The sequence below is a fragment of the Hevea brasiliensis genome, chromosome 14 (assembly GCF_030052815.1).
Source record: "Hevea brasiliensis isolate MT/VB/25A 57/8 chromosome 14, ASM3005281v1, whole genome shotgun sequence".
NCBI classification, from domain to species: Eukaryota; Viridiplantae; Streptophyta; class Magnoliopsida; order Malpighiales; family Euphorbiaceae; genus Hevea; species Hevea brasiliensis.
This window is the reverse complement of record NC_079506.1, coordinates 19,941,011-19,962,418: the sequence shown is the minus strand read 5'-3', so window position 1 is coordinate 19,962,418 and position 21,408 is coordinate 19,941,011. Positions and strand designations below refer to the sequence as shown.

Sequence of the window (21,408 nt, the reverse complement as noted above, 5' to 3'; positions counted from 1 at the left end):
TAAAATAGTGCTCTCTCACAAAATAAAATTTCTTACTTATATCAAGATATATAAATATTAAATTAATATATAGAAAATCACCTACATATATTTTTATGTAGGACTCATTATAATTTTAACTAAATAACAGTTGATGGTTGGCTGAGTGTATATAATCAACTGTTAAATTGTTAACTTATTGTTGATTGAACCAGTTATCGTCCACGTAGTCTTTCAGTTGGTCAAACTTCAAGCTGAATTTAATATCTATGCTGAAAATGAAAATTAAAACTAATATCGAAAACAATTCCATCAAAAACCTAATTAAAAAAATTCCAATAAGTATCACAACCGAAGAAAATTCGTTGATAAATTTTAAACATAAGAACATTAATGGCCATCTTTCTCTCAATAAAATAAAAAATTCCATCATAATTATATAATTTATCTCAATAATACATAAATTCTTAATTTTTCAAATATTGATGTGTATATCATAAATTTAAAATATCAAATATATCATAAATTCAAAATATAAAATATATAACGGGACTTACTTATTAAATGCATGATTTAATTTCATATGTTTGTGTCGGGTCCATCCGATAGGCAAGAATTTCCCATAATCCTTAATCACACAAAGTAAACTTGAGTAGGTAGAAATACAATAAGGCAAAACAACTTCCAATGACGTAAATGGTAGCCGCAAGACCTGATGAGGAATGTGGCATCACTGCATACACACCAGTCACGAACGCCACCACCATTAGTTCCATAGCAACAACAGTGAAAATAAATGCCCAAGTGAATAGAAAAAAGATCTTTCTTTTGCTTGGTTGCAATGCCAATAAGAAATGGATAAGCACAACAGAAATGGAGAGGGTCAACGCAAGGGTATCGGTTACAAGGAAAGTTTTGAAGGCTGATCTTCTAGTTAAAATTGCTGTTCCTTCGTCAGGGCCATCGTTATTACTGTAACCGCCAGGTACGGTGAAACATGCCGCAAAAGTTACTGTTGCTATGAGAGTGGCTACTATCTGATGGGATTTACTTGTTTCCTCGAATATACGGATTAACTCATTGTCAACTATTGACACGCTATCAGGTGATTTCAGCTGGATTACAGGCCGACCTCTTTTATATCCAGCGTTCTTTAAGAATCTTGCTGTCAATCCCTGCAACAAGAACTGTGCCGTTACAAAAACAAATCAATGCCTTCCAATTATATGGGCATAAAATCAAGTTGGTATACCGGTAATGGCAATTTGCTTTTATGCTTCGTTTCTAGCACCACGTCCAGAGCGGTTAAATTCTTATTATTGACGGCCTTTTTATCTACTAGGTGGTGTTCTGTAAGACAACAATCTTCAAAGCCAAGAGCAGCGACTAGATGGACTGGAGTGTTCCCTTTTTTATCTTTCTGATTGATTAGGTTGGCCAGGGAAGGTTTTTCAGTAATAAGTCGCATTCCTTCAAAACTGCCGCTTTCCACAGCAAAATGGAGAACATTCCGGCCTCTATTGTCAATCAGGTCGCAACAATCTGGGCAGTCTGACATAATTTTTTCCACCACCTTTAAATGGCTATTGCCATTGAGAATTGCAATATGAAGAGGTGTCTTTCCATAATTTTCGCCAATATAGGCAGCAGATTTGTTATCATCTTCAAGTAACATTTCCACAATTGGAAGAAGATTGAAGTAGGAAGCATAATGCAGCGGAGTCCATCCTTCTTTGTCTTGTTCTCTGGTCAGACTGCTGTTTTTATCCAGTATTTTTCTTGTCAAATCTGCTATGATAAGATTGAGCTTGATAGACCTAAATTAAAATAAGAAAGAGGGAAAAAAATATATTTGGGTATTTCTCTAACTGGTAGCGGAAATGAACTCACTGTACCTGCATCTCCACTTATCACAGCTTCGTGCAAAGCTGTTCTACCGTTGGGACCGGTGTATGCAGGTGAGAGACATATCTCCAATATCTTAGAAGCAATGCTAGTGTTCTCTCTCACCGCTGCAAGGTAAAGCGGGCTTTCTCCTGCGGCATTAGCTGTGTTCGCAAATTCAGGATTTTCTCTAATCAATATTTCCACCACTTGAGGATGATTATTTCTCACAGCCTCATGTAAGGCCGTGTCTTCGTCTGTGCTTGTCTTCTTCAGCATCTTATCACTTGTTGATGCCTCTGCGCCTCTCTCAAGGTCTTCGAATTGAGCCTTTTTGATGCTATGAATAAGAAATTCGACTATATTTTTGTGCCCGAATCTTGCTGCAATGTGCAGTGGGGTTTCACCTTTGATGTTGGGCTCAGCTAGCAGCGATGGACACTTTCTGCTAACTAATTTCACAAATTCAGTGGATTCTTCCGTTTCATTTTGTACTGCTGTGATGTAAACATGCAGGACTGTATTTTGATTTGGGGTACGCAAAAGATCTAGAGGGTCTGTGTAATGTCTGAACGGGTTGATTTGGCCTTCTGCTGCAGCATTGTACCATTTAGCATCCATAAAAGTGATTATGTCTTTTCGTTCGAGCTGATCATTGATCTCAGATGCTAATTGGGTTTCGGGCAACGCATGGGAATCCGCCATATACGTATCTAGGTAGAGGTTGCTAGCAAAGTTGAGCAATGCAAAGCACTGAACAGGGAAAAACTTTTGCAGGCAGATTTTTCTCTTCACTTGTAGCACACACTTGCCAGACACTTCCTTTTTTAAGGAGCCTGAAGAGTGGAGACAAATTTAGGTTTGTTAATGGGTTAATTTAATGCATTCGTTTTTTGTCTTAATTGATAATAGGCTGAATTTAGATAAAAATTTTCTATTCATTAATAGGTAAACAGGGGAGGGGTCGCATGGCATCTTTGACCATAAGCTAGATGAATATGTTAGGCTCCTATGGTGGCTTATTCAAATTCAACTTGATTAATGGAGTAGCTTTAAGATATTGTTATATTAGTTATCTAACAATTTATTAATAGTTTGGATTCACATCTGATGAGTGGATCGACTGCCAATTAACTAGATTGACATAGGATAAACAGCTTGAGTTATGTTGGGGACAGTTTCAGATCTGGCCCAAATTTCAACCAACCCACAACAATCAAACATGCCCTTGTGCCTTGCACATGTCACAAGGTATTTGTTTCATCGTGCTCGAGTTCCACAAATATTTTAATTAATTGATATTTGCGTGATTAAGGTAAGTGCTTCTTATGTGAAACCAAATAAAATTTTTACAATAATCTCACCTTGTAGTTGCAAATTTGAACAATCTTGCAAAACAACAATGAAAATCAAAATAACTGAACCAAATTTAAAATTTATAGCTAAAGGTGACATTTTTCTTTTAGGTTATTGTAATATAACGTAATTAATTATGTAATAAGATGAATAATGTAATATAATTATTATTATATCTCTATGTTTAATTGTAACATAAAAATGTAAATAACATAATGTAATGATATAATTTTTATTTTAATAGTTAATTCATTTTTAGAGTTAATAATATGTGGTAATAGTTTTAGTCATTTGTAATTGAGTAGTGGTAGTGGTGGTGGTGGCAAGGTGGTGATGATAGTAGTGCTGGTGGTGGATGTAAGGTGGTGATGATAAGATGGTCGTAGTGGTGCTCATAGTGGAGATATTGGCAAGATGGTGACGATGGCTAGGTAGTCATGGTGGTGGTGACAACCAACCGGTGATGGTGGCACTAATGGTGGGGTGGTGGTGATGGCAAGGTAGGGATGGCGTTAGCAGTGGTGGCAGCAAGGTGGGGATGATGTTAGTGGTGGTGGCTAGGTGGTGGTCGTGATGGTAGTGGTGGTGGTTAGGGCTGAGCAAAATTCGGTTCAAATTGAAAAATCGAACCGAACTGAGTCAATTCGGTTCAATCGGTTCGATTTTAAAATTTAATCGGTTCTGTTTTACATTATAAAAATTTCAGTTAGTTCGGTTCGGTTTTAAAGAGAAAAAAAAATCGGTTAAACCGAACCAAACCGAATAGTAATTTATATAGTCAAATCAAACTAAATCGAACCGAATCGATTTTTAAATTAATTTATTTTTATGAAAAATTTATGAATTATATTTAATTTTATATATATTAATTGTTTAATTTCATTGATTAATGGTTATTAGGTTCAAACCAAAGTTAAAATTAGATCAAATAACTTGAAAATCAAGTCTAAATTAAAAAATAATCAAAAATCAAACCGATCAATTTAAACCGAACCGAACCGAAATAGAGCGGTTCGATTCGATTCGATTTTTCATCCATTTCAGTTCGGTTCTGTTTCTAAAATTTACGGTTCGATTTTTATAATTTATTTCGGTTCTGTTCGGTTCGGTTTGAACCAAATGCTCACTCCTAGTTGTGGTAATGATGGTAGCAATGGCCAAGTGATGATAGTGGTGGTCGAATGGTGGTGATGGTAGTGATAATCGAATAATAGTGCTAGTCAGACAATAGTGATAGTATTGGTGATGACCGAGTGATGGTGGTGATGAAAGTAGTAGTTGAATGTTGATGGTTGTAATCGAGTGATGGTGGTGGCAGGTATGCTACGGTGATAATAGTAGTGAATAGTAGTGATTGAGCGTCATAGTGACAATAAATAAAATAAATTAAAATAAGTAATCATATTTAAATTTATTTTGTATATGTAATGATGATTATATTAATTAAAATGTATTTGATTATATTATCAACTCGTTTTCATTACATCAAAAATTTTTTTATTATAAAAAAATAATTAAAAAATTTTTTTAACACCAAATGTATCTGCTTGAGCAACGATAAGGCCATAAATAAACTAATGTAATATAGAGTTGGTATAACGTCTCTGTTTTTGGCTTTAAGTTGAAAATATATATATAACGAAGGCGATTTCGTCATGTTTTGCTTGAAATAAAGCGTCATTTTGCGTCCAGCAGTAAACCTTTGATCAATCATGATATTTTTATTTTCTTTTCATATATTTTTTTTTCAATTTTAAAAATTTTCAAATATTTTATGGGTCTTAAAAATTAATTTTATACTATTTTTTTTATTAATATCTAATTATCAAATATTATTAAATGTTACATTAACAATTACTTTTTATCTTATTAATAATTATTCCATTAAAATTTAAGATATGCCCCAATATTGCACTGACAATAAATATACTTGAAGTAACTAGAAATAGCAGCAAAAAATAATTAATTATGATCAAAATTAAGAAATAAAAAAAGTTAATCCTTTAAAAGAAAAATGAGCAAGTGGCATGTAATCTATGCTAAATTTCTCAATAAGAACAAGTAATGCTGGTTGAATACGTTAGCTTCCTAATGCTGGCTTATTCAAATCCAGCCATTGACATGACATGGTCATAATTAATTAATGAAGTAGCTTTAAAAATATTCTTATATTAGTTTTCTAACTATTTATTAATAATTTGGATACACATCTCTTGAGTCGACTACTAACTATACATTGACTTTGGGTAAACGGCTTGGAGTTATGCTTGCTGGGGGTAGTTTCAGACCTGCCAAAAATTTCAATTAATTGATATTCGTGTGTTTAATATATATATATATATATATATATACCAAGCAAAAATTTTATAATAATCCAAAATAGGGATAATAATGAGTAAAATACTCGTAAAAATTAGCTTATCTAAATTTGAACCTAGTTAATATTCATATTTTTTAAATTTTTTTAAAATCCGATTATAATTTATTTTTAATTATTTATATTTGCTAAAAATTGAAGTATTATCTTGAATAATATCTAAACCGTTTTAATTTTATATAGTTTAATTAATAATTTTCATAAAAAAAATTTAATTAATAATTTATATTTTAAAAATTAGCAACTCTATAAAATATTTAAATTTTATTTATTTAAAATATAATATATAATACATCACCTAATTCAAACTCATCACAATATTATTTATTAAATTTGTTTCAAATCCTATTATATATTATTCAAACATATATTTGTTAGATCCATACCCACTAATATTGGAACAGTTGTCAACCCTAACCTAGATCCACAAAAACATAAACCGAAGAGCAAGAAACCTGAAGCTAGCACTAGATTGCAGAGACAGAAAGGAAAGCAATTATTACTAGAAAAGAGAAAGGGAATTCAAGCCATTTCCAGCTAAAGGGAGTGAAGCCAGGCGAAAATCTAACTCAGCAAGGTAGATTTCAAAATCTATCAGACGAAACAGTTATATAGATGATTGGAGAGAGACAGAGTTTTGCAAACTATCAGGAAGGTAGAATTCAAATAACTAATAGAAACACTAAAATTAATTAACACCAATCACGTAATAGGCAAAGTCAAAACAACCGGAACCAAATCAAACAGGGAAGGCGGAAGGCAACGATGACAACGAAGCGTTAGAGAAATTTGACTGAGAGCGCGAGAAACAAAGTAAATAATACCTTTTTTTTTCAATTGAAATTAAGAATTTCTAAAGAGGGTATTTGAATTACTAATGAATTAGTCACGGAATTGAATCAGTTACTAATTTTGCCAATAATTCATTATTAATGAGTTAAAAGAAAAATCATTGCTAATTAATTCATTGATAATTTGAATTATTAGAGACAAAATAAAATTCATCGCTAGAGGTGTTATTTTTGTTTTAGTAGTGCTTTAGACCGATTCAAACTCTCATTACTCTGAATTTATAGTTAGATTTGATAAAAAGATAACTCAGGTCGACTCACCTAGTGAATTCATATGTTCGTATAGCTGGATATATGCCGTGTGTTGAATGGAGGAAGAATGAAATAGTTAATTATTCATTTGCAAGATCAATATGCATCCTTAAAATGTTAGCCTAGTTAGGGGTCATCTCTCCTCTAAACGCTGAATTTTATTTAAATATGGAGACTTTAAATTAATGACTATTTTAATTGGTGTATTGTCCTTAAATATTTATTGTTGTAATAAATTTGTACGGGGTAAGCAATGAATTAGTGATTGGTAATATAATTAATGATGAATTTCTAGAAAAATAATCAAAATTAGTAATGAAGTTCTAGAAAAATAACAGTGTTAAGAATTCTGGACAGGACTAGCAGATTGAAAACTAAACCGATTTTGCTTTTGAATTTGTTTTTCTGTAAAATTGAATTTACTCAATTTGCACGTGTCAAAAATACGTATGGCCTTTTTTCACATGTGAACTGAATTGTAGGTATGTCAGAAAAGCGTATGATCCCATTGTGAAATAAATGTGCACTGATCTCAGAATAATTGACGGAAAAGAAAGAACCTAATCTTCTCTTGGGTTCTCTAACTCTACTAGGTTGTACTTCATTAAGATATCTACTCATTCAGTTTTTGTGAGAATGGAAAAGAATTTGACCGCTTGAGAAAACTTGATAGGAGGCTTATGCATTGAAAAGTGAAAGTGTGCTTACAAGGTAAATTGGTCATTGCGAAAAATGTAAAGGTTGCCTTGGAAAAATAAATTGAGCACTTGACTGAAAATTAAATCTGTCCATTAGAAAAGTAAATTGATCTTTTTGCAGGCAAAGTAAATCTGTGTATTCAATTGCTTTCCGTGAAAAGTAAATGATTGCTTGGCAGAAAATTAAATCAGTGCTTGAAAAGTAAGTTGAACATTGAAAATGAAATGGAAGGAAATATAGATAAGAAAACTGTAATTTGCATTGAAAATGGAAAAGATCGCTTACAACAATTAAAATATGTCTGGAAAAAAAGTAAATTGATCACTTGAATTGAAAATAAAAGACTTTAATTGAAAATAAAAAATTAATTACTTGACTAAAAAAAATAAAAACCGCTTGAAAATATAAAGATTGACAAACTAGAGAAAATTCAAGCTAAGACATTGTATCTGTCAGGTATTGATTGATTAGCTGTGTTTTTGCTTCTGTCTAGCATGTTAATTTATAGAGAAGCTTTGCTTAGTGGCTAAGTTGAGTGCTTACCACTTTCTCTACCACTTCCATTTTTATCTCTCCACTAGTCCACTACTTGAAACTTCCAATAACTACTACCAATTCCCATAACTATCTACTACACCACTTTCTTCACTTGCCTATTACTCTACTTTCATGCTTATTTTCAGTAGATATTTTAGATATTGAATAAATAATACCTATTTATACGGATAATTATTTAACTAAACTAGCTCCGCAAAATTAATACTCACTGACTGTCGGTCTTCTGTCAACTTGAGTTATGGGACCAACAATATTAAAATTAAATTGTGATATAAATAGAACCACACAAAAAAAAAAAACAGAATTACCCGGATGCGACCGCTTGACCTGGTCTTAACTCTTTTTTCTGAGGAATCTCCTTTTCTCTCCGTGACAAGTTCGAAATTTGCTTTTCTTTCCTGTGAGTTCTTTCTTGCTTTTCTCTTTGATAGTTAGATGTTGGTTTTGTTGCTTGTTAGTTTAGACTTGTTCGTTTTGTTACTGCGATTTATAAAACTTGACACAGAAGACATAAATCCTTTGCTGCGACTCCATATTTGTTTTACTGTGATCACAAGAATTAAATAAATACTTTGCTACATCTTGATGTCTCTTTTATTGTGATCACAAGATATTAATTAACAGTGTTGATTTATCCTGTTAAATTGGAAACTACTGGTATGGAATTTAATTGCCATTTAATCCTCAGAAAAATTAATAAATAAAAGATTGATTTTTCTTTTGTCTGTAATTATTCCAATTAAGTTGAATTTTGAAAAATTCGATAATGTTAATAGAACATGTGAATATCGCGTACTCCACACTTTGACTCCATGGTCTTTTTACGAGCCCTAGCAAATAAACCTCAAAATTTAATATCACATTAAAGGAAAGATCTTTAACTCGTGGAGTACTTTTCTCCAAACTGAATTATAATTTAGTTACAAACATGTTAGCACCTTAGTGCTACACATTACATGCATATTTTAAACTTTTTTTACCCGACTCAACCCTAATTAAGCAAAAAAAATCTTAATACTAATTAAGGATTAAAATGTTAGACTAATGCTAAATTACACACAAAGGTTTTCATTTTCTACTAGAGGACTCCGGAGAGTGGAATTCAAACTTGGGTCTGAGTAATATATCTTAGGCATTAAATCAAATAAGGCTAAGTGTATATGTAAAACTTTTCATGATAAATTCTTGAAGGAAAAATAGAACTATTCGTGAAAATAATTCAGACAAAACCTCAATAAATTAAAAAAAAAGAAAACTTGCTAAAAACTTAATAACATTAATTTCCATCAAAATTTTACAATTTATTCCAATTATACACCATTCTTTAATCGTACAACAGTTCAAATATTAATATCAATTAAATTCATTCACACAACGCAGCCTTGAGCACCCAGCAACACAATAAAGCCAAACAACTTCCGATGACACAAATAGCAGCCCCAAGACCTGATGAGGAATGTGGCAACACTGCATACTCACCTGTCATAAATGCCACCACCATTAAAGCCAGAGCAACAACAGTGAAAAAGATATGTCCAAAGGAATAGAAAACAAAACTTTCTTTTGGTTGTCTGCATTGCCCAAATCAAGTGGATAAGCACAACAGAAATGGATAGGGCCAACGCAATGGTATCGGTTACAAGGAACGTTTTGAAGGCTGATTTTCTAGTTAAAATTGCTGTTCCTTCGTCAGGGCCATCTTGACCACTGTAACCACCAGGTAAGGTGAAACCTGCCGCAAAAAGTTACTGTTGGTATGAGGGTGGCTACTATCTGATGAGATTCACTCGCTTTCCGGAGGGAAGACATTAATTCTCTGTTGATCGTCGACATGTTATGAGGGAAGACATTAAAATTGCTCTTTTGTTCTAGTAGTTTTCTCGTCAAATCTGCAATAAAATTGACATATGGATATCAAGATCAAGGGTGAAACACATAAAAATAAATATTAGCAGCTGAGAAAAATATGTCCATTGGTATTTGAATCTAATTGAAGAATTATATCAAATCAATTAGAATTATCAAATCAAATTTATTGTAAGTCAGTGGGACATAATAGGCTAAATATTTGTAATAATTTACGATTATAGTTATATGTTCTTATTTTGAATTACAAATCTCAATTTTTGAGAATGAATACAATTATAATTGAAGTCTAAAATTAATTTAAAAAATTTTCAATTTTCTAAAATTAAAGCTCAGGAATTATATAATAATTCATCCTTAATTTTTTATATTCAATTTCCACCATTAATTATAATTAAACCCAATGTAAAATATTTAAACTTTATTGTCTATGATTAAAATGTGTCGATATAATCATGAAAAGCATAAAAGTTTGGACTTTATTATCCAATTGGCCCACAAAATAAATTAATTAGCTTAGACTATGTATAAGGTGGTAGCTTGAATCATCTTTCTTTTATTTTCCAATTCCCCCGGTTGGTTGCAGGGGTAAGCATAGGTCGACTTAGTTTAAAAAATTGAAAATTTGAATAAATCGAAATTTTAACACATCAAACTGAATCGAATTAAGAAGAAAATAAATCAAATTTAAGGAATCAAAATTTTTATCTTATCAAATCAAATTAAATTGAATTAAAAAAAATTAAATCAAATCAAATTAATTCGATTTAATTTAATTTGATTTATCAATTTATTATCTTGAACTTTTATTAAATTTATTTTGGACTATTTTAGATTCAATTTCATTTATATTTCCTATTTGTAACACTAATTTGAGATCCAATAATAATTAGTTAAAAAATAAACTATTTGATTAATTCATTTTGGTTTTACCTATTTTTTTTTAGAAAATTAAATCAAATTGAATAGATTAATTTTTTTTTTAAAATAAAAAATTTAACCAAACCAAATTACTAAAAAAAATTGAATTTCTGAACTAAATCGGTTTCCTTAGTTTTTGAGTTTAAACTGAATTTTGATCACCGTTATATGATTTGCTTGGATTGTTTGAATGAGGACATTATGGGTGGGCCTAGCCACCTATCCAATCCGAGCCGATTTTGACTATCCTGGCCACCGGTCTGCCTAGTTCTGGGCCAAAATTGATGGTTTAAGACCTAGCTAGGGTAGGAACTTAAATCGAATTGATTGGCCATGGTTCCAGCCAATTTTGGTTCGATTGAATTCTAATTTTGATTTTTGATAGTTTAAATTATGGTTCAAAATGGTTAGGAGCCCTCTAAAATTACCAGTATTTTTTTAAAAGAATATCTTTTTCTGATAGATGAGACACGAGAATGAGTCAATAGAAAACTAGAATTTTGGAGAAGTACTCTAGAGTCAAAGGGTTTTAAGTTAAGACTGGTGATAGGGAAGGAGTTAGTTTGAATGGAGTGATACTGCCCCAAAGTAATCATTTTAAATATCTAGGCTCAGTCCTTCAAGTAGATGGGGGATGTGAGGAGGATGTTAGTCATAGGATTAAAGCCGGATAGTTGAAGTGGAGACGTGCCACGGGAGTTTTATGTGATCGTAAGATTCCCAATAAATTAAAAGGAAAATTTTACCGTACAGCCATACGACCAGCTATGTTATATGGTAGTGAGTGTTGGGCACTGAAAGAATCGTATGCATCTAAGATAAGAGTTGCAGAGATGAGAATGTTAAGGTGGATGAGTGGCCATACTAGACTAGATAAAGTCCGTAATGAGAGTATTAGAGAAAAGGTAGGAGTGGTGCCAATTGAAGATAAGTTGAGAGAAGGGAGATTGAGGTGGTTTGGTCATGTGAAGCGTAGACATACGGAGACTCCAGTTAGACAAGTAAAGCACATTAGGTTAGAGGATAGAAAGAAAAAAAGGAGTAGACCTAAATTGACTTGGAGAAGAGTAGTACAACATGACCTAGAAGCATTACACATTTCTGAGGATTTAACCCAAAATCGTTCAGAGTGGAGTAACCCAAAATCGTTCAGAGTGGAGAAAGAATCCATATAGCCGACCCCAAATTTTTGAGATAAAGGCTTAGTTGAGTTGAGTTGAGTTTATCTTGCTTAAATCCAGCTGGATCTACGGTTTGAACTACTAATTTCATTCTGATTCAAGGCTTGGAGAGAGAGACTAAAACTGCAGTTCAAAAAAAGAGAGGCTAAAACTGACTCTTCCAATTGCCGATTTCAAGCCGGTTCAGGCCCTTAAGTTATTAATCCCGGCCAATTTTGGTCTAATTCAAAACCTAAATGGGCCCTGGCCTAAATCTAATTAGTGGCGTTTCCTAATTTCTTAAATCAAGTTTCGAGAAAAAAGAAGAAGAAGAAGATAGCTGAACTGAAGTGTACCTGTATCTTCACTTATCACAGCTTCGTGCAAAGCTGTTCTATCATTGGGACCGGCGTATGCCGCCGATGAGGGACATATCTCCAAAATCCTAAAAGCAATGATATTGTTCTCTCTCACCGCTGCAACGTAAAGCGGGCTTTCTCTGGCGGCATTAGCTATGTTCGCAAATTCAGGATTTTCTCTTATCAATGTTTCCACCACTCGAGGATGATTATTTCTTACAGCCTCATGCAAGTCTGTGCCTCCATTTGGGCTTGTCTTCTTCAGCATCTTATCACTTGTTGACTCCTCTGCGCCTCTCTCAAGATCGTCGTATTGAGCCTTCTTGATGTTCCGAATAAGAAATTCGACTATATTGTTGTACCCGAAACTTGCTACAATATTCAGCGGAGTTTCGCCTCTGATATTGGGCTCATCTAGCAGCGGCGGACACTTGCTGATAACTAGTTTCACAAATTCAATGGATTCTTCTGTTTCCTTTTTTACTGCCGTGATGTAAACATGTAGGACTGTATTTTTTTTTTTTGGGGTACGCAGAAGATCTAGAGGCTCTGTGTAATCTTTGAATTTGTCGATTTGGTCTTCAGCTGCAGCATTGTACCATTCAGCATCCATGAAAGTAATGATGACTTTTTGTTTGGGCTGATCATTGATCTCAGCTGCTAATTGGGTTTCGGGCAAAGCTTGGGAATCCGCTATATATGGAGTAGCTAGCTAGAGATCGCTAGCAAAGTTGAGCAATGAGAAATGGTGAACAAGAAAAAGCTTTCGCAGAGAGATTTTAGGTTTTTCTCTTTACGTGTAACACTCAAACTTGCCAGACACCTCCATTTATAAGGAGCCTGGAGAGTGGAGACAAATTTAGGTTGTGTTTGTAGTTATGGGTTAACATGGTGCATTAAATTTGTAAGGCTCAATACCAATTTAGGTGTTTAATCAGCAGGTGTTATTATATTTTTGCATATTATAAAATATTATTTAAAGATTTTTTTTTTTTAATTTCACTTTAATTGAGTTAGAATTGAAAAGCTTATTTCCTTTTTAACTTATTAAATTAATGAGTTAGAGAGATTTTAATGCTTAATTGTCTATTAACTTGCTTTACTTATTTTTTAAAAATGTTTATATACTCCATTTAAATATGCTAGTTTTTTTATTGGGATGAAAAATAAGAATGGGCTATCATTAAATTTAAGTTGGCTTGATTTTGAATGGAGTATTTTCGTGGATACTCTCCGCACGGGCGGACCTAGCATGGGCGGTGAATCCCAGAGAGGCAAACACTTCAAAAAATTGCCAGTGAGGCTTGAAGATAGCACAACCATTATAGCCAAGCATACGATAATGCTGCGAGGGAAAGTAGGCATGAGCAAGCCACGTAAAAGCATTCGTAGAAAGAACGAATTGCTACCAATTTGATAAATCGTTGATCATCGAATTTTATAAGAATTTATTTAATTAATTTTTTCATTAATTTCATATTTAAAATAAAAAATTTAACTTTTTTAATTTAAAAAATTATTTTAAATAAATTAAAAATTAAATATAATTATATGAATATTTAATCGAATTCTTTTCTTTTAAAATCCGTGTTGAGTAACCAAAGGTATAACGGAATTTTCGCTTATATTGCGAAGCCACTGAGTGACCACAAATTTCCATTTGTCACCTTTAATGTGTGCATTTGATAAAGATTACTTCTTTTTCACTTTTTGTGTAAAAAGAAATTTTTAAATCATTATGACATTCGCTTAATGCAGCCAAGTTGTCGTTTTTATACTTTTCCCCTCCTTTTATGTCTCACCCCAGCAAGTGAAGACGACAGTTGCTGGAGGATGAAGATGATGTGGTAAGACAGAGGCTTGCCTTGAATGTGCAGAAATGCTATTCTTCAAAAAGAACTAAAAGCAGCTCTAGTGCTGGAGAGGTCCCAACCCAAGTGGAGAAATTGATTGAATTGAGTTTTGGGTATCTGTCTTCTATCTTTGGTCACTGGATCGATTACTTAGATTATCTTTCAAAATGGGTACTTGATGCAGCAAATTATGTGGTAACAAAAGGAGATCTTGTAAACGAGGAAATTGATAATCATCACTCTCATTCAGCAAATTTTGTGGTATCAAAAGGAGATCTTGTAAACAAGGAAATTGATAATCATCATTCTCATGCAGCAAATTATGTGGTATCAAAAGGAGATCTTGTAAACAAGGAAATTGATCATCATCATTCTCTCAAACATTTCTAATGCTAAGAACACATCATTTGATTGAGTCATTTCATCGAACGCGTAGATAATATTGTCAAATAGTGCATTCATATGAATTAAGTCTTCAGCAATGGCAGTACTTCAATCTCGGTTGGACTAGCTTGAGATGCCTCAACAGGCTCAAATGAATGCACAGCATACGCAATTTCGATCTCACCAAATAAGTTGATGCAACTAGATTTGCACTTTTGCAGATCGGGCCATAAATTCGAGAAGTTGGAATGTTTAGATCTCTTTCTCACCTTGGTTTATCAGATAACAATCTTAATGGTACTATCCCAACTTCTGTTGGAAACTTGACAAGCCTGTTTCATCTTTTCCTTGATGTCAACAAACTTTCTCTAACTCGACCTTCAGAGATGAACGATATTACAGTTTGAGAGATTTTATAGTATTAAGTGGCCATTTGCCCCAAGACATATGTGTTGGTTGATTACTATTTTATTTTGCATTTTTCAACCTTGATTTCTCAGGTACCTCGGTGAGATTTAGGCTTGAGAGAAACCAACTTGTATTATATGGATTTGAGTGACATAATTTCTATGGTGAGCTTTCATGGAAATGGGGCCTTTTCAATTGATCTTTCTTCCAATCATCAAGTTGGAAGAATTCCTAAAGAGTTGTTAAAGTTGATGTTTATCTGATCTTGAATGTCTTAACTTGGCAGCAAAAAATTCAAGTGGAGCAATTCCTAAACAGCTTGGAGAATGCTCAAACATATTGATCCTGAATTTTAGCAGGAGCAAATATACAGAGAGTATTCCTTTGGAGATGGGCAATCTACACTCTTTAGAAAGTCTTGATTTCAGTGAAAATCTGTTGATAGAGAAGATACCCCAAGAGTTCGGAGAGCTGCAAAGACCGGAGATGTTGAACCTCTAGCATATAATAAGCGGTGAGGTTCCATTCCTACTACTTCTGATAATTAATTTGTTAAGCTTGACAATGGTGGATGTTTCTCACAATGAATTGGAGGGTCATGTCCTCAACATTAAAGCCTTTCATGAGGCTCCATTGAACTTCTGTGACAATTCTACTGGGCTGAACCCTGAAGGCTTGTGCTTCTTATGAGGAAAAATGCACGGAACCTTCCTTCTTTAGGAAAGTCAATTATGGGTGGCTGACCTCGTTTTATATAATATATAAAATTATATTTATTTTTTTATTTGACCAAAATAATTGTCAAAGGTAGACAAATTGCAAGCTAGATTTATATTGAATCAATTGAGCTGAATTGCTTTAAATATGATTTTTTTAATTATATTTTTTAAATTAAGAAAGCCCATTTCTTTAGTTATAAAATTTAACTTGTATTTTTAGATATTTTAAAAGAAATAAAATAAAATATAATTATATAAGAATTTAATTAAATTTTTTTACAAATGATTTATTTTAAATAAAATAATTATATATTTTTTATTATTTTAGCTCACTATTCAAATGACAACCATTTACCAATATTGAACTTAATATATAGATGAAATAGAGGCAGATAAGAGATGAATCGAAGATGAAGAGGATGAAAATTGCAGCCATTGAATATGAAAATCAATTAAGGGATAATAATATAAAAGCAAATAAATTTTCATAATGAAATTATAAAATTATTTTCATTAATTCACAATAACGCTGACAAACTTTATCTTTATATATGCATCCAACTAATTTACACATGTGACATTGTATAAATCATGGTGAATTTATCTACTATTATAGTATGACTTACTTGAAATAATTGTTTATTCACTTTCTATTAATAGAATATATATACACCCTTAACCACATAAGAATTTTTCAAAAAATAATAATATTTTTAAAAAGTAAGTTTGAACCACAATGTCAAATTTCAGGCAACGTAACCTTGAGCATGCAGAAACACAATAAGGCTAAACAACTTCCGATGACACAAATGGCAGCCCTAAGACCAGATGAGGAATGCGGCATCACTGCATACACAGCTGCCATGAATGCCACCATCATTAATATCATGGCAACAATAGTGAAAACAAATGCCCAAAAGAACAGATAAAAGAACTTTCTCTTGTTTCGTGACAGTGTCAACAAGAAGTGGATAAGCACAACGGAAATGGAGAGGGCCAATGCAAGGGTGTCGGTTATAAGGAAAGCTTTGAATGCTGATCTTCTAGTTAAAATTGTGGTTCCTTTGCCGGGGCCATCTTGATTGTAACCGCCGGGTAAGGTGAAACCTGCCGTAAAAGTTACTGTTGCTATGAGGGTGGCTACTATCTGATGGGATTTACTCACTTTCTTGAGTTCAGAGATTGACTCATCGGTGATTTTATGTTGTTCTCTTGCTCTCAGCTGGATTAAAGGCCGACCTTGTTCATATCCAGCCCGCCTTAGTTTTCTTGCTGTATATCCCTGCAACATGAAAGTTCATTCACTGTGCTGTTATAAAAAACAAATTAATGCCTTCCAATGAAAGTGAATAATTTTTCATTTTGGCTTAGTGTTGTCAATGAAGTTTTAAGTTCAAACTGAAAAAATTTTTTTCAAAAAAAATTCAATATCTACAATTTGTGGGGGATGATATATTGGGCATAAAATCAAGTTGGCGCACCAATAGCTCATAGGTTTCATCCTTCGTTTCTAGCACCACGTCCAGAGCGGTTAAATTTTCATTGTTGACGGCCTTTTTATCAACTAGATGGTGTTCTGTAAGACTTTCAAAGCCAAAAGCAGCAGCTAGATGGACTGGAGTGTTCCCTTCTTTATCTTTCTGATTAATTAGGTTGGCCAGGGAAGGTTCTTCGGTAATAATTTGCACTCCTTTAAAATTGCCGCTTTCCACAGCAAAATGGAGAACATTCTTGCCTTCATTGTCAGCCAGCTCGCTGCAATCTGGGCAATCTGACATAATTTTTTCCACCACCATTAAATGGCTTTTGCCGCAGATAATTGCAATATGAAGAGGTGTCTTTCCATCATTATCGCCAATATATGCGGCAGATTTATTATCACCTTCTAGTAACATTTGCACAATTGCAGGAAGATTGAAGTAGGAAGCATAATGCAGTGGAGTCCGTCCTTCATTGTCTTGTTCTTTGGTCAGACTGTTGCTTTTGTCCAGTATTTTTCTTGTCAAATCTGTGATAAAATTTAAAAAGGTATCAACTTGTGTTAAAATAAATAAATAAATAAATAAAACGCACAAAATTAAATATTATTAGCTGAGAGAAATATTTATTTGTGCCGTCTGCAAATAATAAAAGAGTAATTTATGGAAAAAGCCACTTATCAATATATGAGTTAAAATAATTTAAGTCTTGTTCGACAAAATTAAGCGTTTCAGTAACTGTTTTAGTAATTCAATTCTGCAAATTACTTGAACTACTAAAAAAATTAAACTCCACTAAATATTTTAAAATATTCTTGAAGTTAAATTCAAATAGCTTGATTTATTTACAACTATATACTTCTAAAAAACCAAAACTCTTTGTGCTTGTGAGTTTGGTGAAATAAAAATTGGAGGACATAGAAAGAGGAGACGTTAGGGGCTAATTTGTTCACTGCAGGCTTAGTGTTGTTTAGTTTTCTTCAAAGGGAAACCTATTATTTAACCCTAATATTTTGTAATTAATAACACTTGAGTCTTTATATTTTAAAAATTAAACTATTTAGTTTTTTAAGTCCTTCCCTCTATTTTAACCATTAGTATTTAAGATAAATTATTATTTAATCTTTGGATATTATTATTATTTACAATTTCATTCATCAATTTCATCTCTTCATCTCTTTCGCCCTCTCTCTATCTACTCTATTTTTGTCTCTTTCCTTTTCTCTATCTTTCTTGATTTTTTTTTCTCTCTCTCTTATTTATAGCTCTATTCTCCCTCTCTTCCTTTTTTCTTCGTCTCTATCTTTATACTTGCTCAAAGGAGATAGACAAACAACAAAGGAGATTGAGAGAGAAACATGGAGAGAAAGCAGAAGAGCTAAGAGAAGGGCGAGATGAATAAAGAAGAGAGGAGGGGAAAGAGAGAAATAAGAGAGACAAAAATGGAAGAGAGACGGAGAGAGTAATATAAATGAGAGAGAGATAGAAATGAGAGAGGAAGAGAGAGACAAAAATGAAGGAGAGAGGCAGAGACATAAATGTGTGCGTGAGAAAGAGAGAGATGGAACTGAGGGATGAAATTGTAAATAATTGTAAAATTAAGAGATAAAATTGTAAATAATTGCAATACCAAAGGATTAAATAATAATTTATCTTAATATTATGCAAAAATAGATAGAGGGAGCTAAATGTATTACAGAAGCAAAATTAAGAGACTACATAATTTAATTTTCAAAACACATAAAATCAAAAATGTTATTCATTATGAAATCTAGGACAACGTAGAAAATTTCTCTTCTTTAATTAAAGAGTAGATAAAAATCTTTTTGATTAAATAATATTAAATATTCGTTTATATATAAAATTATATATAATATTTTAAATTTGAATATAAATAAAATAATTTTATTATATTCATGCATATATAAATTCTAATCATTGAATTTAATTGATGAAATTTGTATAATTAATAATGGGATTAATCGACTTAAATTAAAATAAACAAGAGGGAAGAAGAAAAGATTTTTGGGTATTTCTCAACTGAGCGGAAATGAAGCGCACCTTCATCTCGACTTATCACAGCTTCGTGCAAAGCTGTTTTACCATTGGGACCGCTGTATGCCGGTGAGGGACATATCTCCAATATCTTACAGGCAATGTTATTGTTCTCTCTCACCGCTGCAAGGTAAAGCGGGCTTTCTTTGGCGGCATTTACTATGTTCGCAAATTCAGGATTTTCTCTAATCAATATTTCCACCACTTGAGGATGATTATTTCTCACTGCCTCATGTAAGGCTGTGTCTTCATCTGTGCTTGTCTTCTTCAGCATCTTATCACTTGTTGACGCCTCTGCACCTCTCTCAAGGTCTTCGTTTTGAGCCTTCTTGATGCTTTGAATAAGGAATTCGACTATATTTTTGCGCCCAAACCTTGCTGCAATGTGCAGCGGAGTTTCGCCTTTGATGTTGGGCTCAGCTAGCAGCGATGGACATTTGCTCTCAACTAGTTCCACAAATTCAATGGATTCTTCCGGTTCCTTTTTTACTGCAGTGATGTAAACATGTAGGACTGTATTTTTGTTTGGGGTACGCAAAAGATCTAGAGGCTTTGTATAATCTTTGAATTTGTCGATTTGGCCTTTAGCTGCTGCATTGTACCATTCAGCATCCATGGAACTAAAGTTGAGCAGTGAAAAATAGTGAGCAAGAAAAAGCTTTAGCAGTGAGATTTTAGGTTTTTCTCTTCACTTTTAACACACACTTGCCAGACACCTCATTTATAAGGGTCCTGGAGAGTGAAGACAAATTTGTGTTTGGTTTGATGGGTTGATTTCATGCATTAAATTTATAACGCTCAATACAGATTTTGATATTTGGAAAAATTTTGATTACAACTAATTTATTATGAATTTTTGCTAAAAAAAATTATTATGAATTTAACTCCCAACTAAAAACGGATAGGCCAGATATTAGTCACAATAAATCCACCCCTTGGGGCTAGTGCAATGTTCCATCACCTCATAAGCCCCGCTTGAGTGACCAGTTATTTTATAAATATAAATAGGCTAAAGACTTACATAGATCCTTCTAAATAATTATATAAGTTTTTAAAATATTTTGAGATTCAAATAAGCCTCTCACTTAGTTAAGATCGTCCATTTAACTCTAAATTTAGTTAAAATTAGCTAATATTGAACCAAAAGTAACTCAGGTGAGCACGTGACTCATAACGTCTGTTCTTTTCCATTTGTTCACCGTTTTCTTCGATACCCTTTGCAATCTCAGTACTAGGCAGGAGATTACTCTACCACTTATATTCAAAGATATCAATGGCTGCTTCTAATACCTACCCTTGCGTCAACTCATTAGGGTTCGATCCAGTTTCTAAGCAGTAAAAGGTTTTAAACTCATGGCATAATTACCAAATGGGTAAGAGGACTGAATATCGAGTTTGCCCATTAGGTACTCGACCATGGCAGCTTCTCCGTGACAGCCCTCCTTACTATACTCAATGGGAAAGCATTTGCGTTAATGAGGTCATATATTTCTGGAGCTGGACGAATCTATTTAGCATTGAGGGACCAATATTTGCAGCAATTGCTTTTGTTGTAGTGACTGAAACCTCTTTCCCAATAAACTTGCATGGTATTGCATATAGTTAGCCTTTTGTTGCAGTGAAAAGCATACTCCGAGGTATCATGGCGACTGAGTTGTAAATGAATGATGGACAAATTATACATGTACACAAGTTGATCATATATGGTTGCATGCTTGATGGCTCATCTTCAAGGCTGGAAATTCGTTTTCCTAAAGGTCTTGTTGTGCTTTGCAATTAAACTCCGTTTATCTCTGCTAAGTTCAGAGTCAAATGAATGATTTTGAATAGTTGAGGACCTTAATTGGACTCAAAATATTTTAAAAGTTTATGTCACTATTTGATATAAATTGCAGGGTTAAAATTAAATTTGATATATATATATATATATATATATATATATATATATATATATATATATATATATAATAAAAAATCGATTTTAAATAATGTTTAATGTTGTCATGTTTTATTAAAGTTATTGTCAGAATGACATATACATATTTTAAAATATTGTTTAAAGATTTTTGTTAATTCAAGATTTCTTTTAATTGCACTTTTGCTCTCAATTTCCCTTAAATTACATTTTATCTTTAATCTCATTTTTTATTCAATTTTCAAAATGTAATACCACTTATTTTTCATGGACATTTAGGTCAAAAGTCAACTCTAGGTGTCAATTGACCAAAATGCCCCTCTTCGGGTTGTAT

General features: G+C 32.8%; 3 protein-coding genes across 3 annotated transcripts; all 3 read right to left on the bottom strand.

Moving 5' to 3' along the window:
• Nucleotides 1–1,451: 1,451 nt before the first annotated feature.
• LOC131172867 (ankyrin repeat-containing protein At5g02620-like) lies at nt 1,452–2,568 on the bottom strand. The gene is made up of 3 exons (XM_058134401.1): nt 1,875–2,568; nt 1,553–1,767; nt 1,452–1,496 (listed from the first exon to the last, which is right to left on the bottom strand). The coding sequence occupies exons 1-3, from the start codon at nt 2,566–2,568 to the stop codon at nt 1,452–1,454; spliced, it is 954 nt and encodes a 317-aa protein (XP_057990384.1).
• Nucleotides 2,569–9,319: 6,751 nt separating this feature from the next.
• On the bottom strand, nt 9,320–12,875 carry LOC131172866 (uncharacterized). Its single transcript, XM_058134400.1, has 3 exons — nt 12,260–12,875; nt 9,689–9,845; nt 9,320–9,527 (listed from the first exon to the last, which is right to left on the bottom strand). The coding sequence occupies exons 1-3, from the start codon at nt 12,873–12,875 to the stop codon at nt 9,320–9,322; spliced, it is 981 nt and encodes a 326-aa protein (XP_057990383.1).
• Nucleotides 12,876–16,165: 3,290 nt separating this feature from the next.
• Nucleotides 16,166–19,838, bottom strand: LOC131173341 (ankyrin repeat-containing protein At5g02620-like). Its single transcript, XM_058135619.1, has 3 exons — nt 19,166–19,838; nt 17,108–17,634; nt 16,166–16,908 (listed from the first exon to the last, which is right to left on the bottom strand). Exons 1-3 carry the CDS (start codon nt 19,773–19,775, stop codon nt 16,366–16,368), a joined length of 1,680 nt encoding a protein of 559 aa, XP_057991602.1. The 5' UTR covers nt 19,776–19,838; the 3' UTR covers nt 16,166–16,365.
• Nucleotides 19,839–21,408: the final 1,570 nt, after the last annotated feature.

Coding starts and splice junctions, on each gene's coding strand:
- LOC131172867 (XM_058134401.1), bottom strand. CDS start 2,568: ATGGCGGATTCCCATGCGTTGCCCGAAACCCAATTAGCATCTGAGATC. Junction 1,768..1,874: donor TGTGATAAGTGGAGATGCAG/GTACAGTGAGTT, acceptor TTATCATAGCAG/ATTTGACAAGAAAAATACTG. Junction 1,497..1,552: donor ATGGCAATAGCCATTTAAAG/GTGGTGGAAAAA, acceptor GATTGACAATAG/AGGCCGGAATGTTCTCCATT.
- LOC131172866 (XM_058134400.1), bottom strand. CDS start 12,875: ATGGATGCTGAATGGTACAATGCTGCAGCTGAAGACCAAATCGACAAA. Junction 9,846..12,259: donor TGTGATAAGTGAAGATACAG/GTACACTTCAGT, acceptor ATTTTATTGCAG/ATTTGACGAGAAAACTACTA. Junction 9,528..9,688: donor ACAGTAACTTTTTGCGGCAG/GTTTCACCTTAC, acceptor TGGGCAATGCAG/ACAACCAAAAGAAAGTTTTG.
- LOC131173341 (XM_058135619.1), bottom strand. CDS start 19,775: ATGGATGCTGAATGGTACAATGCAGCAGCTAAAGGCCAAATCGACAAA. Junction 17,635..19,165: donor TGTGATAAGTCGAGATGAAG/GTGCGCTTCATT, acceptor ATTTTATCACAG/ATTTGACAAGAAAAATACTG. Junction 16,909..17,107: donor ATGAAACCTATGAGCTATTG/GTGCGCCAACTT, acceptor TTCATGTTGCAG/GGATATACAGCAAGAAAACT.